We start from the raw sequence: 18,231 nt of genomic DNA on the forward strand, positions 1-18,231 counted from the left end.
ATAAAAATAAATCATTCAAATAGGAAAAATGAAGTAAAATTATCTCTATTTGCAGATGATATGATCTTGGACATAAAAAATCCAAAAGATTCCATAAAAAAAGCTGTTAGATCTGATAAATGACTTCAGCAAAGTAGGAAGACACAAAGTCAACACACAGAAAACAATTGTGTTTTTGAGCAATATAAAATGACAAAAAACAATTCCATTTACAGTAGCAGTAAAAAGAATAAAATACGTAGGAATTAACTTAACCAAGGAGGTGAAAGACTTGTACAATGAAAACTATGAAACACTACTGAAGGAAATTAAAGGCATAAATAAATGGAAACACACATCATTATCATGGATTGGAAGACTTAATATTGTTAAAACGTCAGCATTACCCTAAGCACTCTACAGATTCAATGCAATCCCTTTTAAAGCCCCAATGTCTTTTTTGTAGAATTATTGAAACCTTCCTAAAATTCATATGGAATATCAAGAGGCCGCAAACAGCCAAAATGATCCTGAAAATGAAGAAAAAATTGGAAGATTAACACTTCCTAATTTCAGCATTCACTACAAAGCTACAGTAATCAAAACAGTGCAGCACTGGCGTGAAGGCAGACGTCCACGTCGGTGGGACAGAACAGAGAATCCCGGAACTAACCCTCACCTGCACGGGCAAACACGCGACAAGGGCGCTCGGAGCGCTCAGTGGGTAAGGGGCAGCCTTTTCCCCGAACGGTACCGGAAAACTGGATATCCACATGCAACCTCACTCCACACACTAAAATGACTAAAAACGGATCAGGGACCTACATGTAAGACCTAAAACCACAAAATTCTTAGAAGAACGCATAGGAAGATGCCTCACAACACTGGACTCCACAATGATTTCTTGATATGACACCAAAGGCAGAGGCGACAAAAGAAAAAACAGACAAATTGGACTGGACAAAAATTTAAACACTTTTAGATCAAAAGACACAATCCAGAGAGTAGAAAGGCAACCCAAAGAATGGGAGAAAATTCTTGCAAATCATACATTTGACAAGGAATTAATCTCCAGAACAGAGAACTCCTAAAGCCCAACGACGGAAAAGAACAGCAGCGCACAAAAACGGGCCCAGACTTGAAGAGGCGTTTCCCCGGGGCACACGCGGATGGCCGGCAAGCGCACGAAAGGACGCTCAGCATCACCGATCACTCGGAAACGTGGGTGAAAACGGCAAATGAGGCGCCAGCCACACCCAGGAGGGCGGCTACCAGCGGGACCCAGGAAGCGAGTGCTGGCTGGGGTGGAAGTGGAAACCGGCACTCGCGGGTGCTGTCGGTGGGGCGGCAGGGCGGGGCGGTCGCTGTGGAAAATGCTGTGGGCTTCCTCGAAAAGCTGAAAATAGAACTTCCGAGTCCTGCAGCAATCTCACTTCTGGGTCCATGCCCCAAAAAACCGAACACAGGGGCTCAAAGAGACGTTTTCACACTCACGTTCGCAGCAGTATTATTCTCAATAGCTAAAATGTGGACGAAACCCAAGTGTCCATCAGCAGGTGAATGGATAAGCGAAACGCGGTCCATCCCCACAGTGCAATTGTCAATCAGCCTTAAAAAGTAGACCCTGACCCCCCCGACAACATGGTCGGAGACGGGGGACATTACAGTGTGAGCGAAGTAAGACCGGCACCAGAAGATCAGTACTGTGCAGCACCCCCTCTATGAGGCACTTGGAGTGGCGAGGTCACAGAGACAGGAAGTAGAAAGGGGGTCGCCCGGTGGCCCGGGGAGTTTGTTTTAAGGTAGAGCGATTCATATCTACAGGACGAAGAGCACTGTGGGTATGGATGGCGGGGACAGCCGCGCAGCCGTGAATGTGTTCAGTCCCACTGAACCGCACACCTCGAACGCTTGTAGTGGCCAAGTTTGTCTTACATGTGTTTTCCTACATTAAAGCAAAAGCAGGGGAAGTGGCACTAAACACACTGTGGAAGGGGCGCTCGTGTACGAGCGGGGAGCGTCCGTAGGCAGCGCGAGCTGCCAAGGGCTGGGCACATCCGCCAGTGGCTGTGAAGGGTCGATTTTGGGGTTGCAAATACATTTCAGCACGTGCCTCGGTGCGGGATCTGCGTGTAATGACAGGCGGTAAACGGAGCCCTGTGCCGCATGGCCCCCGGGACGGGCCTCTTCACATCGCCCGCTCCGAGGCCCCCACTGTGGCTGCGTTTCTTCCGCTTCGCCCCTTTTCAGGGCTGAGTGATGCCCACCCACTGTGGGGACAAACCACGTTGCGTTTCTCCGTCCTCCGCCGACGGACATCTGGTGCTTCCGCCTTCTGCCGTCGTGGGTGACCCTGCCCTGAACATTCTCGTCCACGGTTTTGGGCAGAATCATGCTCTCCACACGCTAGTGTTTCCGTGGAGGCTTGCACACCTACATTCACAAGGGGTGCTGGTCTGTAGCTGTACTGTGATGTCTGTGTGTGGTTTGGGGGAAGAGAAAAAGGAGTGGCAAACAAATTAATTTTCCTAAATGTAATTTTCTTAAATGTAACTTACATGTGGGTTTATTTCAACATCTATTAGAAGAATGCTGACTTCTCATTTGTGATAATATAGTTTGTTCTTAAAAACCACATCGGTGCACAGGAAGTTGCTGAGTAAATGTCAGGGTGGCTGTGGTAATAGCAAAATTGTGAAAATGGCATGACCGTGACTGACGTCTCAGCGTCCTTGCTGTAGGAAAAGCATGCGGGACTGGAGCGTCCCCTGGGATGAACACCACCCCTCACATGGCCAGCGTCTGTCCTCAGCATGGGTGCGGGGAGGCCCCAGCATCCCCAGTGAGCAGCCAGGGGCAGCATCTTCCGATTTAAGCCTGAAACCAGCCCGAGCGGGTGCTGGGCTCCCATTTCGCAGATGAGACCAGGAGGGCTCGCTGGTCAGAGCCACTGAGAAGGGGCTAGAGGGAGGTGTCCCCAGCCCCCTGCTGTCACAGGACAGAGGCAGGGGCTGCAGGCCACCTGCTCGGGCCGAAGCCAGCCGTGGGACGCCGGCTGCGTCTCTGACCGCACGGGAGGAGGAGTGACAGACGGACAGAGACAAGTATAGACAGGACGCGGCCCCTCAGCCACCAGCTGGACGACGCGCGGCAGCCTGTGTCACCTCGGCATCAGCGAGTCAACAGCGCAGGCGCCAAGCGGCACCAGGACCGGCCGCTAAGCCAAGGGCGCCTTCCAAGGAGCCTGACGCCAGGTCTGCACGCAGTGGCGCAGAGGCTGGTCCCCACGGCGGATGACAAGGCCGTGCACCTGCGCGCACCCCGTGTTTATCCCATGTGCACCCTGCGTGCACCTCGCGTGCACCCCGCGCCCACGCGCCTCACGAGCGGACGTGCACCTGCTGCGGACGCACCCGCCCCGGGAGCCCGCGGGGCAGCAGCGACAGGCCAATCACAGGGCCATTTTCCGAAGGTCAGGCTTCCCCTCAGGTGGCCCCTGCCTTGGGTACAGCCGACCCTCGAACGTCACCGGCGTGACCTGCGCAGCGAGCACCTGCGCTGCTTCCGATGCGCGTGGGGAGTTCGCGCGGGCGCCCCCCGCGCCCCCCCCCCACGTGGGGACCCGACACCCCGGATTCTGGTGTCCACAGGGTGTCCTGGACCCCGTACGCAGACACATGCACACACACACACACACACACACACAGAGATACACAGACACACACACGCCGGTGGATGCCGAGGGCTGGGAACACTTTTGGGGAATCATTATGCATTTCCACTGTGGGGGGCTTGCACCCTAACTCCCGTTTTGTTCAAGGGTCCACTGTGTACTATGTAGAAATGTTCGGGTTCTCTCAAATTTAGAGATGAGAAAACACATCCCAAATGCCACTCTGAGAGGAGCAGGCGGGCAGCTCGGCCCCCAGCCTCTGTCAGAAATTTATTTTCGCATATGATGTTTCACTTACAGCACAACTAGGCGCTACAGTTAACCGAGGTGATGCTTGAAAGCTAATGCCGTTTTTTGGTAAAGAACAGGGGGAAGCGTGCGCGGGCACCCTTAAGTCTCCTTCTTGGGTCACCGAATTAACTTGCTTCCAGTTAAAATACTGAATGTATCAATATTAATTTTTTTTAGTATTTAAATATCAGAAATCAACAGTATTTAAAGTGGAAAACGCAGTTTAGACATTTTTAAGCTTTGCTGATAAATAATGACAAAACAAATGTCGATTTCTTTCATCTCTCACCACAGGCGGGAAAACAAGGGTCCCGTGATGACAGACAGAGCCGAGCACGGCGTCCCCCTGAGACGAAAGCCGAGCGAGAGCCACGACCGTGTCCCTCGTTTCTGGACGAAGACCCCGAGGCACGCCCCCCGTACCTCGTTTCTGCATGAAGAAGACCCTGAGCCGCGCCCCCCACCCCGCACCTCATTTTTGCATGAAGACCCCGAGCCACGCCCCCGGTCCTCATTTCTGGATGAAGACCACGAGCCACGCCCCCCTGTACCTCGTTTCTGGATGAAGACCCTGAGCAGCGGGTTCGCGCTGGACACCGCCTTGCAGAAGTTGTCGTCGTTGTTGATGGGCAGCAGGTCGCCGTGCACGTCTGCGTAGCCGATCGTCACCTCGGTGTTGGCGATGTGGTGAGTGTGCACGACCAGCTTGTAGAAGTCCTCGAACTTCCCAGGCCTCTGCCGGTCCAAGGAGAACCTCCGGAACTCAGCCCCAAACTGCAATGCAAGACACGGGCAGAGTGAGTGGCGGGGCACGCACCGGAAACCAGGCGGCTGGTCCCCTAAGTGGAGTCTCCGGAGCCCCCGCAGGCCTGGGACCCCGCGGGCCAGTGTCCCGCTGTCATGGCACGTGTGCCAGCATGCTGGGGAACGGCAGGCAGAGAGAACAGCTCCCTCGGCACGTCCTGACGAGACAGGTGCCAGAGCTCTGGTTCTCGGAAAGCAGCATCAAACTAATCACGAGGACAGAGTGGAGCAGGCTGCGGCCTAGGCCTGGCCCCTCACCTGCTGAGGGCCCAGGGAGCAGTGTCCCAGCAGGCCAGACCCTCAGAGGCAGGAGGACCCTGGGCTTTGCCCTAAGGGTGAGGGGGTCCTGGGACCATTTTAAACAAGGAAGTGAGGTGATATGGTTTGCATGTTAAAAGGATCAAATAGCTGCACTTCAAAAGCGGAAGCAAAAATGAAAGAAGGAAGGAACCTGGTAAAAAAATAGGGAGGAAAAGGGCCCGGTTCTGAACTGGCCAAAGAGCTCTAGGCCACCGGCCAGGAGAGGACCCCGGGTCCCTGCCCTGCACTGTGCAGGGACCTGAGGACGCCACCGGTTTGTCTGGCTCAGGGTTGTCATCCCTTGCTGGGCAGCAGGGACCTTGTCCACCAGGCAGAACAGAACTGAGCCCCTCGAGACAACTGAAAAGTAATTGTACCAGTTCCAAAACACACGAACATAAAATGCCCAACGTTTGCGCAGGTCCCTGTCATCTAGACGGTATGTCCACTCGTCAAGGGCAAGGTAGCTCAAACCACACGGGTCGCTGGGTTCTCAGGCTGGGCAGAGGCCACTGTCACCCCAGGCACCACGTTCCAGGGAAGCCGGTGCTGCTGGCCAGGGACCTGGAGACGGCATGCACAAAACCGCTGGGTTTAGGCAAATTAGTCCCCAGACCTCAACGTCCTTAGATCTCTGAGAACCAGCGCCCTGTCCTGTTTCCCTTTCGAAGAGTAAAGGAAACGGAGGGACCCCTCGCCGACCCTGGACTGCGGGCGGCACACGGCTGTACATCTTCCAACACGGGTTTGGGAAGAGCCACCTTCGAGGGCTGACCACGTCTAACGCTTGGGCTCAGTGGCGTCCCAGGGCCCGGGGTGGGGGGAGGCCTCTGCACCCTGCTGCTGTCAGCGCCATCTCCCCTTGAGGGGGGCCCTGGGCAGCAGAGCACAGCCCCCACAACTTAAAGGTAAGCAGTAGTTTTCTTCTTGATTTTATTCCAAGCACACGCGATTGGCTGGCCTACACAAGGTCTGAGAGCTTCAAGACACAAGAGATTGAGCCTACGACATAAGTTTAATGTGATTTTTTTCGTATTCAGTTATCCATCACATATGCTTATTTCAATAACAACCAACCATCATCTTTCCCATCTCATACTTCTAATACATGCTAACTGCCACAGCAATTGGGTTTTAATTGGTATAGGCCTTTTTCTACTGAATATATAAAAAGAGTTGAATCATGTATAATAAAACTAGTCAGAGTATTTCTGACTTTCATATATAATTCAGTTCAATGCTCCCCCAAAGTGGACACGACATATTCATTTTACCCTGAGGGACACGGGGCTCTCACCCCTTTCATGGCCACTAGGCTTGGGCTGCATCCTGCGTTTAAGCCGTGAGAAACAGCACATGCTAAGTCAGTCGGTTCCACAATGTTTTACTCATAACCGTGTTTGGCACTTGATCTAAGTGCATCTCAATCTGTTTCTCAGTTCTTTTAATGATTTTCTCAAAATATGTCCTAATATGTTTATTTTTAATTTATTTTTATTGAAGTGTAGTTGGTATACAATCTGATATTGGTTATATTAGTTCCAGATGTACCATATAGTGATTTGAAATGAAAATGAATCCAGACTTTTTCCTGACAGAAAGCGGGCCCGCTCTGTTTGGTAATGAGGCTTTGTCAGCCAAGTTACACGGTGAACATGGCTCAGATGCTGAACGAGCTCCAGGGTTTGAAAGCGAGCTGCGATGTGAAGTGTGATACAGGAAAACATTTTTTCCCCATTTTTTTATTGTGCCAAAATACACACAACATAAAACTTACCATCTCAACTGTTTTCTAAAAAATGTTTTTATTTTTCAGTTACAGTTGACATTCAATATTGTGAGTTTCAGGTGGGCAGTGTAGAGGTTAGACGTTTAGGTAACTACCCCCCGCCCGCAGGAGTCTAGTGCCGAGCCGGCACCTCTCCGTTATTATATCAGTGACTATGTTCCCTGCGCTGACCCCAGGATTACCCACGAGTAACAGACACAGACGTCCACACAGACGCTTGCGCACGAATGTTCACGGCAGCAGCGCTGACGGCAGCCGGAGCGGAGACGGCAGACGCCCCGCCGTGCGGAGGGACAAAGCGTGGCGCGTCCTCACGCGCGCGTTCGCGGCCACGGGAGGCTGAAGCACGGACACCGGCTGTGGCGAGTGGGAGCCGAAGGACCAGGCCCTGCACGAGTCGGTTCGTGTGCAATGGGCAGAAGAGGCAAAGTCACAGAGAAAGCGGCCTGCCGGCTCCCAGGGGATGGAGCCAGAAGGAACTGAGGCTGCTAACGGGTGCCGGGGGTTTCCTTCTGGGGTGAAGAAAATGCTCTACAATTAGTGGTAATGACTACATAACTGAGCACTAAAAAATACTGAATTTATGCTTTAAAGGTGTGGTTTCTATTTTGTTAATTATAGCTTACAGAGCTATTTAAAAATGTTTTTCACCTTAAAGAATCATTTCTTTAAATAGCCAAACTGAAGGCTGACTGAAAGCCATGGTCAGAAACACGGAAACCTGGAGGGCGGCACTGGGCAGGTGCCAGTGGAGGGTTGTCTTCAGCTCCAGGCAGACGGAAACCCCGGGACCAAGGGTCCCACTGGGGTGCCGCCAGCGCACATCAGTTCAGAAGAAGACTGAAGGACTCGGGGGAGCCCCTCACTTACGTGGGGCCCCGCAGAGGAGAAACAGGATGTGGGGCTGGTCCGAGCCGGTAGGGCGAGCTTTTCCAGTTGGAATTGGCCTGCTGGTGCTGAACTGGCAGGGAGGACACCGGGCAGGCACTCCGAGCAGAGCAGAGCCCGCCGCCTCTCACAGGCCTGCTCCACCCTGGCCCCAGACCGAGCACGGCCCTCGGCCCCTCTCCTCCAGTCAGGAGCTAAGACTTCATGTGACTCTCTGGAGCCATAAGGCTCTGGCAATACAACCCTGTTTTCATCATTCAGTGTCATGTGACTCCAGAGGTAATTCATCACTGTTACCATGATTACTTATTTTCCAGGTTAAAAACAGTAGAAATGTAAAATTTTCTTTTTCTTGATATCTAAGGAGGTCTCTCTGTACTGACCTGTACATTCAAAGAAACCCATTTAGTGTAGAAATGAAGTGTAACCCAGAGCTTACAAGGCTTGTTCAGTGTGCAATAGAGTGTGGTCACCAGCACATCACAAGCTTCCCAGCCAGAAGTGCCTTCCAAGCCCACCCCCCTGTCCCCCAAAGTGCTCCAAGGGAGACACAGGCCCAGGGGCACAGAGCTGCCTGATTCCTGGCTGGGAAAAGACTTGGGCTCCGTCCGCAGTACGAAGCTGCTGCCACCCCGAGCCAACCAAACGGTTCTCTCTTCCAGCGGAAAACATGGCCCCAGGCTTCAGGTCAAACCCACCCGGTCACTGTTCACTCTGCAACTGAAATGGCACCATCTTGGTGATTAAGATACAGCTCAGTGCCATGCCCAGGGAAACTGTTGCACCCTTTCTGAGTCCAAGGGACTCGACGGCCACCGACCTGTGCGCTGACGTCAAAGGTGGGAGGGGGCAATGACATAGAGCGCTGCCTTCCAGCTGAGGCCCTTCCGCACCGCGGTCCCTCCACCTGGGAGGCGCGGGGCCTGAACCCCATGTGATGTCCCCAACAACCCGGGGGGGCAGGGAGGGCCGACAGATCACAGTCCCCATCACTGAGGGAAAGGGTTAGAGCCAGAGGCTCACGTGTGCCTGGATTTCTGATAGCCGCTGCGGGGCAGGAGATGCACACACACGATTTCCATCAGGAACCGCTCGGAGGGATGTGCCGCCCCCCACCCGGTGAAGGTGTGCAGCTAGAACCCGGAGACGAAACAGCTCAGCCAGCTTCGCCAGAGTGTCAAACTATCTCCATCCTGAGCTCAGCCCCCTTTCAGGTCGGTTTCCGCAAGGGCGATCGAACCAGAGAGGCAATGGCCCTCGACTCTACCCCTTTGTCATTTCCTTACTTCCCTGCTGTGTTATAAAAAGCATTCTTTCTTCTCCTGCACACAAACCACATGTGTCTGTGAACATGGACTGTAGAAACTGCAGAAGCCAGGAAGATTCATGATAAAATAAAGGAAGAAAATCATGGTCTACTGTCTGATGTGACACTCAGGGTGCCACCTGGAGCCAGCCCAGAGCTCACTGGTTCTGGGGCCGTTTCGGTCCTACATGGGCCAGCTCTCTGTGCTTCGTGTACGGATGGAACCTTACAACTTGACATTCAAAAGGCTTTCAGTGAAGAATCTCCCGGGACCGGCCCCCGCCCCACAGGAGCCAATGCTGCATGTCAAACAGGTGAGAATCGTGCACGTACCTACATTCTCTCTTTTCTAAACTGACACGCTGTCCTAACACTGGTCTACTTGGTGTTTCTCACTTATCTGCTGTCTTTTGAAAACATTCTTTTGCTGGATGCCTGTGGTCCTATGGGGGAGGTATCTTGGACTCTCAGATGCTTTGAACTTGAGGTCAAGTCACCCAGATCTTGGTTTGTAAGGCACCCATAGGGGCATGACAGGCCATGAGAGCCAGGCATTAAGAAGGAGGCTCTACTAGTTAAAATCTGCTTAGTAAGTGGGTCATTCTAAGACACCTCCCAAACCCCAGGCAGCCACATGTTTAATTACTGCATGATGAGTGGCGGGAAGTGCCACAGCTCACATGGCTGGGTCCTGACAGCACAGCCTGGCCACTGCGGCCGGGCAGGAGCTGGTGTGCAGCGGGGACGCGCATCGTCACTGAACTCATGAATTAAACTTCTGTACGCCAGTTCAAAACAAAATTCTAGAATTTTAATTAACATAACATTGACTGGCAGCCACAAAACAGGACGTCGGGAGACGTGAGCATGCAGCTGGGACCTGCCTGCACCAGGCCGGCCCTGTGCACGTTACATGTGGCGCAGCCCCAGCAATCTGCAGCACATGCCCCGTCAGCACAGAAGTGAGGACGTTTGCACAGGCACAGCCCAGAAGGCAACGTTTCACCGAACATTTGCTAACAGATGAGTAAACAGGTGACTGGGGGTCTTTGAGCGTATAAAACACACACTCTGCAGGGGGCTGTGGCTGGATTTCACGGGTGTCATAGCTGAACGTTGAGTGCCAATGTTGGAAGACACAGGGGCTCCTTGGGCCTCAGCTGCACCCAGCGGCTACTGAAGGAAAGAGTTTTTTCGACAAAAGGTTTTGTTTCCAAACAACCTTCCCAAGGAGGAGGTTCGGTCATCATTCTCAGTGGCTCCCGTTCTCCAGAGCGACAGAGAACCGGCCAACCACCAGGACACTCTTACGAAAGTGCCATTTTAAGGGACATGTGTCTTTACTTGAACTCAACTTCGCCACACTACCAAGTGGGAACTTCTTCCGTGAACACTTACTTGTGCTGGGCTTTACAGTCACAAAAGAAAAATGTGATCTTCACTTCACTCCCGTCGACCTTGGCACACAGTCGCACTCGCAATACGTTTACCGAGTGAACACAGAGTGCAAGGTGTGGCCCTGCTCCAACCGTCCTCACGTTTACAGAAGAGTACCAGCTGGTATTCTACACACTGGGGGACCGATGGGACAAGACAGAAAAAATGTCTGTCCTAGTGAAACACACATCCTAGTGAGGAAGAGAGACAGTGAGCAGGGAAGATAATGAATACCTGAGCCATGCGGCACGTGAGAAGATGGTAAGTGCCACGCGGAACAAGGAGGGAATGGTGAGGAGCTGCGAGCTGGGGCAGGGGCGTGTCTACTCTGCGGACCACTGAAAACAATGTGGGTGCGCAGACGAGCCCCGCACAAGGGCCACCTGGTCCCTTCCCAACGTCCTGGGCTGGCGGGCGGCCCCCCTACCGCTCCGGTGTTTGGGGGACAGGGCAAGCCTCCGTTATCCCACCTGCAGGCGGAGACTGAGGTTTCCTGAAACTGTTCCACTGAAGCCTCACGCACACACAGGTGAGGGGCTGCAGCACCCGCTTCCACTCCCAATACAGTTCAGCGGTCGCAGTGTTTTACTTAAAAAGCCTCAGGGCTGGACTGCCTCCTCCTAGCTACTCTGCAACTGCCCTGATCTCAGGGACGAAGGAGCGTCCTGGACACAAAATCTTCCTGTTCCAATACTTGTCAACGGCTCTCTGCCAGTGGCCTGGGCTGGTGCACCCGTGAATCCTGCGGTCGTTTTCCTGTTGTCAAAGGCTGTGTTTATGTCAGATAAAAAATGTCCTACGACACAGACCGAAAACGATGCATGCACGTGATCCTGGGTATCACGGCAGTGTTCTGAGCCCCTCGCTGCAAGAAGGCAGCCCAGGCCCCGCCCCGCGTAGGCCCCGCCCCATGCAAGCTCCATCACGCGGAAGCCCCGCCCCACAGATGCTCCGCCCATCTAAGCCCCGCCCCACGGAAAGCCCCGCCCCGCAGATGCTCCGCCCATCCAAGCCCCCCCCACGGAAAGCCCCGCCCCACAGAGGCTCCGCCCCCGCCCCACCGAGGCCGCGGCCAGTCATCGCTGAGGTCAGCAGAAGCACTGACTGATTACGATATAAAATATTCACCTAAATATTTACAACAGTGAAAAATGGAAACTGAAAGCTCGTGAAACAGGTGAAGCCCATCCCCAGGGTGAAATATAATGAAGTCAATTGAGTTAACGAGTCAGGGCCCCTTTAGGGTTTGGAAAGGGAAGGAAAACACCACGGGCTGAGTCCGCAGTGCGGTCAACTTAGGTCGAAAACCACTCGGGCGCGACGGGCACAGGCCCAGCGCTGGAGGCCAAGGGTCTGGGCTCCAAGCTCTGCTCTAAAGCGCAGCTCCCGCCCAGGGCCGGCCGCCCTAAGCAGCGGAGCACCCCGAGCGCTGGGGTGCGCGGTCTGTCCGAGCGCACCCCCGAGCGCACCCCGGTCGGACAATCGCGGTTGGAAACACCTGGTGAGCACAGGGCTTGTCAGCGCTATGGGCCACTGTTCACTGTTCAGTCGTTCAGCGAAAGTTTGCTGAAGCCAGTGATGGGCCGAGCCCTGTGCTCATTTGAGTGTCTTCGTGGGGCTCATGGTTTGTCTGAAAGCCCGAGAGCAAACAATGATCAGACGTGCAAACGTGCCATTACAAACTAAGAAAGACAAATGAAGAGACGGTACGTCACAGGCCCGGATTTAAAGAGCGGAGAGCAGGCGCAGGTCACCGCAGTAGCGCGGAGGGAGCACAGCAACCGCGAGCGCAGCAAGGTGGCCAGACCCGCCGAAGCCGGAGGCGGGCCTTGGAGTGCTGCAGCCATGTCCTGCCGGCTGCTGTCTCTGACGTCCCCCTCTTGGTTGAGGTGGGTCCTGGGTCACATCAACGCTACACTCGGTGGCGGTGGGTCCTCTCGCATTGGTCGGGTGGGGGGTCACATGCCTCTCTCTGAGCCAGTCACCGCGGGGCAGTGGGAGACGCCTGAGGCCATCGGAGCCGTCCAGCCTAGAGCAGGGTCAAGGCTTCTGTCAATCGTGAAAGAGCCAAGGAGCACGAATTTGTCGGTAAACACAGTGTCGGGGCCATCTGGACCGGGCTGAGGAGCATGTGTGCACGTGCACGTGGACAGAAAGCTGCAGAAAGACCTTCCGCTAGGAGCGAGGGGAAGCGCAGGCTGCCGCCTAACCCGCACCTGTGTCTGTCCGCCTGTGGGACCCGCCACAGGGCGATTTCCTGGGCTGACACAACAGGACGGTTTAAAATCAGGCCACAGACCTGTGAGTCAGGCAGGGTGGAGCTGACGGCAGAGCCTGGCCCCTTCCTGTGCCCCGTCCACCCACTGCGATCCACAGCGATGACAGCACAGCGGAACTGCCCGGACAAGCCCGGGTCCTGCACGAGGCTGCTCGGCGACTGCTGGGGCCCAGAACCCACTGCGTTCGTGAGCACACGTGTACACTGCAGCTCACGCGTATGATCGGCGCGCACGCACAGAGCACTGCTAGCCGGCGGCATGGGGCGAGCCTGAGCGTGCAGGATAAAGCTTCAGGAACATTGGTCGTGGCCCCTGCACAGCAGGGATTTCCTGTGCAGGCGAGATGCGTGGCCAGAGACAAGCCTGGTGTGCATGCCGTGGCAATCCTGACAGCACCGTTCCCACTGCACAGACCGGGAACCTGAGGCCTAGGACTCCGGAAGCTGCCCACAGTCACAGGCTCGCAAGCCAAGGAACTGAGGCTAATAGGGCCAGGGATTTAGACAAGCTCCGAAGGGCTCCAATGGTGGGGTGTGAATTCCAAGCGGGAGGGCAGGGCCAGGGGCGCCCTGGGTTGGGAGGGGCAGCTGACAGCGTGGGCAAAGAGGGGCCGGTGGTGGGGGAGCCGTGGGACCCAGAGCTGGGGGCGAAGGCACAGGGAGACCCCGGTGCATGCTGTGGAGCTCCGGCCTGGAGGCTGCTCGCTGTCTTCGTGGGACAGCCCTGAGACAGACGCCCGCCCAGGGAGGGCACCTGGAACCCCGGCCTGCGCACGGTCACATGCGACGTGAACTCACGACATGTGAGAAAGAGGCAGTTTCCGGGGGTGGGGACCGGCTGAGGCATGACGTTGTCCGGTGGACAGTGTGTCACCAATCCAGACCACGGGCAGAGTCCCGAAGGGCAGAGCCCCGGCTGGGTGCCCCGGGCTCAGACTCGGACTCAGCCTTACCTTGCATGAGTGTGGGTATTGACACTTCTCTGAGTGAATTTCCACCTTTGTGAAATAGGGACAAACCACGTTCCTCAGAGGGTTGCTGTAAGCAGCCATGAGTGTGCACGGGCTGCCCTCGGGCTTCCCTGCTCCTGGCGAGTGTGTGCCGGGTGCGCAGGGGCCGCCCGCTGAGCCCCTCTTCAGCTGAGATGGCCCCTGAGTTCTGAGGAGGGGTCACTTTCTTAGGCCCCACTCCTTCCGTCGCTGACCCACGAGAGTCACACCCAGCTGGACTCTGCTCCTGCCGGCTGCACTGGGCTCCCAAGGCAGGGAGGGAGCTCAGGGACAGTGTGCCCCAGAATCACACCTGAGGAGGAACTGCGGGGCAACCCCATGGCCCGTCCACTCTCAGGGGCCAGATGCCGACGTTCGGCCAGGCTGCCACCGGACACCACAACTGCCTGGGCTGGGAGGAGGTGCCGCTGACAAGCAGTGGGGCCGCATCCTGGGGGAGCTGCTCCCGGCTTGGGGTGGGGGGTGGCGGTGGGCAGGACCAGGGACGCTGGGAGTGGGCTCCCTCACGCACCAGGCCTCACGAGAGCATCTGTGGCATCTGGAGCGACTGCCCAATGTCTGCTGGACACCAAGCACTTCTGTGCCACCTTCCAGGCGAAGGAGCATGTCCTCAGGAAGCTGGGGTCTGCGCCCTTCTCAGCAGCTGTGGGCCCGCAGTGACCACGGGCCCGGGACTGGGTGCCACCCCCTCCTCTGTGTGACGGGCCATCCTCCAGGCAGGGAACGTGGCTTTGTCCCAGAACAACACCAAACAATTACTGCAGACGTGCGAGGGGAGTGAGGCCAGGACCTGGGGGCAGCAGCCGTGGAAACCAGGACGCTGATGGTCCCTCGGACAGCCGAGCACCTCGGGGCGGCGGCTTGCTGGCCGCACCGCTCTCCACAGCCCTTGCCCAGGGACCAGAGGGCCCTCCACACAGCATATGCCCCCAAAGGGGGCGACAGGCAGGGGAACCTCAGGCCACACATCGGTGCGCCCCGTCCTGTCTCAGAAGCAAAGGCGCAAAGGTTCACGTGTGGCTCACCGTGTGTGGCACCTCTCACCGGGCAGGACCCTGAGGGGAGCGGAGTCTCCCAGAGGCAGTCACGCAGTGACCCTGCGACCTCCTCAGGTGTGTGCAGGTATGAGCTGCGAGGGACACAGGCCAACCTCCCCGGTGCCACAGGTTTGCACGGCCAGCCTCGCTTGAGGCCGCTGGGGTCTCCCCTGCTCGCGGGAGACGCAGGCACTTGCTACAAGCTGGAATGACCCTTCACCGCAGGGTCAGCGGTATGAGATGTCATGACCTGTCGTGGACCGCTCAGGCCCATCTCGTCCGTCCGGAGCCTCGGCTTCTCCCTCGATGCCCAGCCCACCAGAAGAGCCCACGGAAGCCGATGTGGACAGAGGGGAAGCTGAGAGGCGTGGGAGCCATGTTCACACCATAGAAGCAAACGGAGGACTGTGAGAGCCCTCAGTGGTGGACCCCTTGAACTCTGTAAGGCAGAGAATCTCCTCCTGATTTATTCCGAACCAACAAATACTTAATGAGCTGCGGTCCAAGGCCTTCAGGAACTCCCAAACACTCAGACCTCCTGCAGTGGCCGCCCCGCCCACATCCAGCCAAGGCCAGGGTCCGAGTCTGCACGCCTGAGCTGACGCCACTGCCCGGGCTGGGCAGGACCCCGTGGCCAGCTCTACCGTGAAGGCACAGCAGCCTTGCAAACGTACTGAGAACCAAGCTTATGCACGCAGCTCCCCAAGGGTGTGCACAGGGCTTTGGGCACCAAAGTCCAGGTATAACACAGGTGGACGCACAGCAGAATACATGGCCTACCTAAAAAATAACGTCTCCCGCGCCGCCCACCAGGGATAGGCCCTGCGGCCTCATGCCATGCCAGAGAATCAGCACACTCGTCTCTGGAGACAGAGAGCCTGACGGTGGTTAGAGGGTGGGCGCGGGCGAGGCAGGGCATGAGGGGACCCTCCTGGACGCTGGAATGTTCCATGCCTCGATCGGCACTGTGGTCGCCCGGGTGCGTGAGCACACAGCGGGGTCCCACTGCACGTCCAAGGCCAGCGCGCTTTGTCACACACTGCGCCTCCCACGGGAGAGACCCCGGTGCGGTACGGGGGTCTGGACAGCTTCCTGCTCAGCTTCCACAGACAAGAGCAGGAGAGAGCTGGGCTGTCGGGAGGTCAGCCAGGGAGGGGGACAAGGCCAGGCCTCCTCACGTGTGCACAGGTATGAGCTGTGGAGGACACAGGCCACGGGGAAGGACCTCGGTGGTTTACAAACTCTGTAAGCAGCAGAGGCTTTTTTTCTTCCCCCGAGTAAAATGCTACACATGTACCCTGAAATGCAGAGCAGATGCTCGGCTGGGGACAGGAGAGGCTCAGTGTCCTCTGTGAGCGAGATGCAGCAGAGAACGCGGCTTCGGGGAGAACTGCAGGGGGACGGCGGGCGCGGGAGGCTCGTCCCTGGACCCTGGAGCCGGGAGGACCGGATGGGGGGGGACAGGGGACTGAGGCCGCCGGTGTCCCGGCTGGCCCTGCCCGCATGTCCTGCAGGGGACACAGGCTGCCCAAGTGCCCCGGAGCGCAACGCGCGTTGGGCCGATGGGCTGACAAGGACTGTGTGGGCACCAGCTGCAGAGGGCGCAGGGCGGGCCCGAGGACTCCCAGCAGCCTCCGGCTGTGGAGGCCTGCGGGGCGCGGGCGGCCGGCCTGCGTGGCGGGCCGTCAGGAACCAGCAGAGCGTTCACACCGATCCCCTCCGAGCTTCCCAGCTCCTCCTCTGTGCGTAGCTCGCCTCTCCCTCCTCCTCCCCCCTCCCCAGTGCTAGTGGGGAGAGGCCGCGACCCCTCTCAGAGGTGCCCTTCCTCATCCCCGGTGCCTCTCGGCAAAGCCACTCCCTCACCTGGCTCCCCCACCCGTGTGTCAGGGGCCACCCATGTGCCGGCCACTGCGAGACGCCGACTTCTCTGGAGCCCACCACTCGAGGTCGAGGGTGGACCCAAGGGCCCTGGCCGGGGCAGGGGGCAGTGGGGAGTGGAGACCAGAGCCCAGGGGACACACCGGCTCATCTCAAGCAGCGCGGGGTCCTGCTGGGCGGCGGGGTGGCCCCAGGCAGGCCTGAGCTGTGACTCGGTGGCATGCTGGAGGTCAGGGCGCAGCAGCCACACCCGGCCTGCCTGGCCAGCCCCTCATGGGACGGACCCGACGGACCACGCGGGCTCAGGCGGGAGGCATCCATTGAGCTGCCCTGTGCCCAGCGCAGCCCCTCCCGGCATGCGGTGGCTGCTCGGCCGGCGAATAGACGCTGTTTAGACTTCAGGGATAACTGCTGGGCAGGGACCCTCCCTCGAGGTGTGGAGCAAGGAGCAGCTACGGAGATGTCCCCAAGGCACAGGGACCTGACCGTCCCAGAAGCGCGAGGTGTCTGGTGTTCTGCCCACACCGCTGTGTGGGCCGGGCCCCAGGGCAGACTGAGCAGGGGCGGCAGGGGGCGGCGAGGCCTCGGACTGCGGCCCAGGCCGCCACGCTCCCCGCCCTGGGCAGTCAGGGGCCCCTGGACCTCGGGGCTGCCTTGTAGAACAGAGTGAGCACAGAACCCACGTCGCAGTGTTGAGACAGGGATTCGTGGACGACTATTTGCAACTGCAATGTATTTAGAACAGCGTCTGGCACGTAGTACATACAGTGGGATGGGTGGTCAGATAAATTTTAAGAAAGTGTAAACGCACCCTATACAGAGCGCGGTGTCCAGCCAGGCCCTTCCGTACACCCAGGGGCAGCCTCAGAGTGGGGACGCAGGGGCTACCAAGGGACGCAGTGGAGTAAAATCTGCCCAAGGGGAGTGGGGAGTCCGCCAGCAGCCCGCTGAGCAGACCTGCCACCCCGACCCCGGGCACCCACCACACCGCCGCCCGGGCGCTCCTGCTGCTGCCACTCGGGCCCCCCCCTTCCTCCAAGGGGGCCTTCGTGGGAAGGGTGACCCTTCTTTTTCCTGATTCCAGATGTGAGTGGTAAGCATTGGCAATATGACTCCCCGAAAGGCTGCATCTTCCAATCCCTGAAGGCCCTTCGCTTCCCCAAAACTGGGGAACCCTCTACCTGAAATGCCAGGGTCCCTAGAAGGGGCCTGAACCCCTGGCTAGCCGGGTGCCCCCGAAGGCACGCAGAGCGTCCTCCTGCCGGCAGGCGGCAGAGGTCGTTCCCACCCAGATCCCCGAGGGGTCTCCCGCAGGTGCAACTTCCCAAGTGAAGCCGCCAAACCTGTCTGAACGCAGACGTGCGCAGAGACAAGAAAACCAGAACCTTAAAAGGGTGCAGTCGACACACGGGTGAGTCAAACGGTGTCAGGCGGTTCTCAACCGGCCCAGGGAAGGCACGGGCCCAGCCCCCGCCCGCGGAAAGGCAAGCAGCCAGCGACCAGGGACGGGATGTGGGAGCCAGGGGGCGGCACGCGGACTCGCGCCTCTGTTCCCGGGCCG

The 18,231-nt window shown here is 57.3% G+C and overlaps 1 protein-coding gene across 1 annotated transcript in view; it reads right to left on the reverse strand.

The window, feature by feature from the left end:
* The window catches only part of PARD6G (par-6 family cell polarity regulator gamma), a 39,705-nt gene that overhangs the window by 17,603 nt on the left and 3,871 nt on the right, over window positions 1-18,231 (reverse strand). The window contains exon 2 of the mRNA XM_016126531.2: window positions 4,495-4,717. Coding sequence (XP_015982017.2) covers window positions 4,495-4,717 — 223 coding nt within the window. The remainder of the gene's footprint in view (window positions 1-4,494; window positions 4,718-18,231) is intronic.

This window comes from Rousettus aegyptiacus, unplaced genomic scaffold (genome assembly GCF_014176215.1).
Source record: "Rousettus aegyptiacus isolate mRouAeg1 unplaced genomic scaffold, mRouAeg1.p scaffold_m13_p_12, whole genome shotgun sequence".
Taxonomy (NCBI): Eukaryota; Metazoa; Chordata; class Mammalia; order Chiroptera; family Pteropodidae; genus Rousettus; species Rousettus aegyptiacus.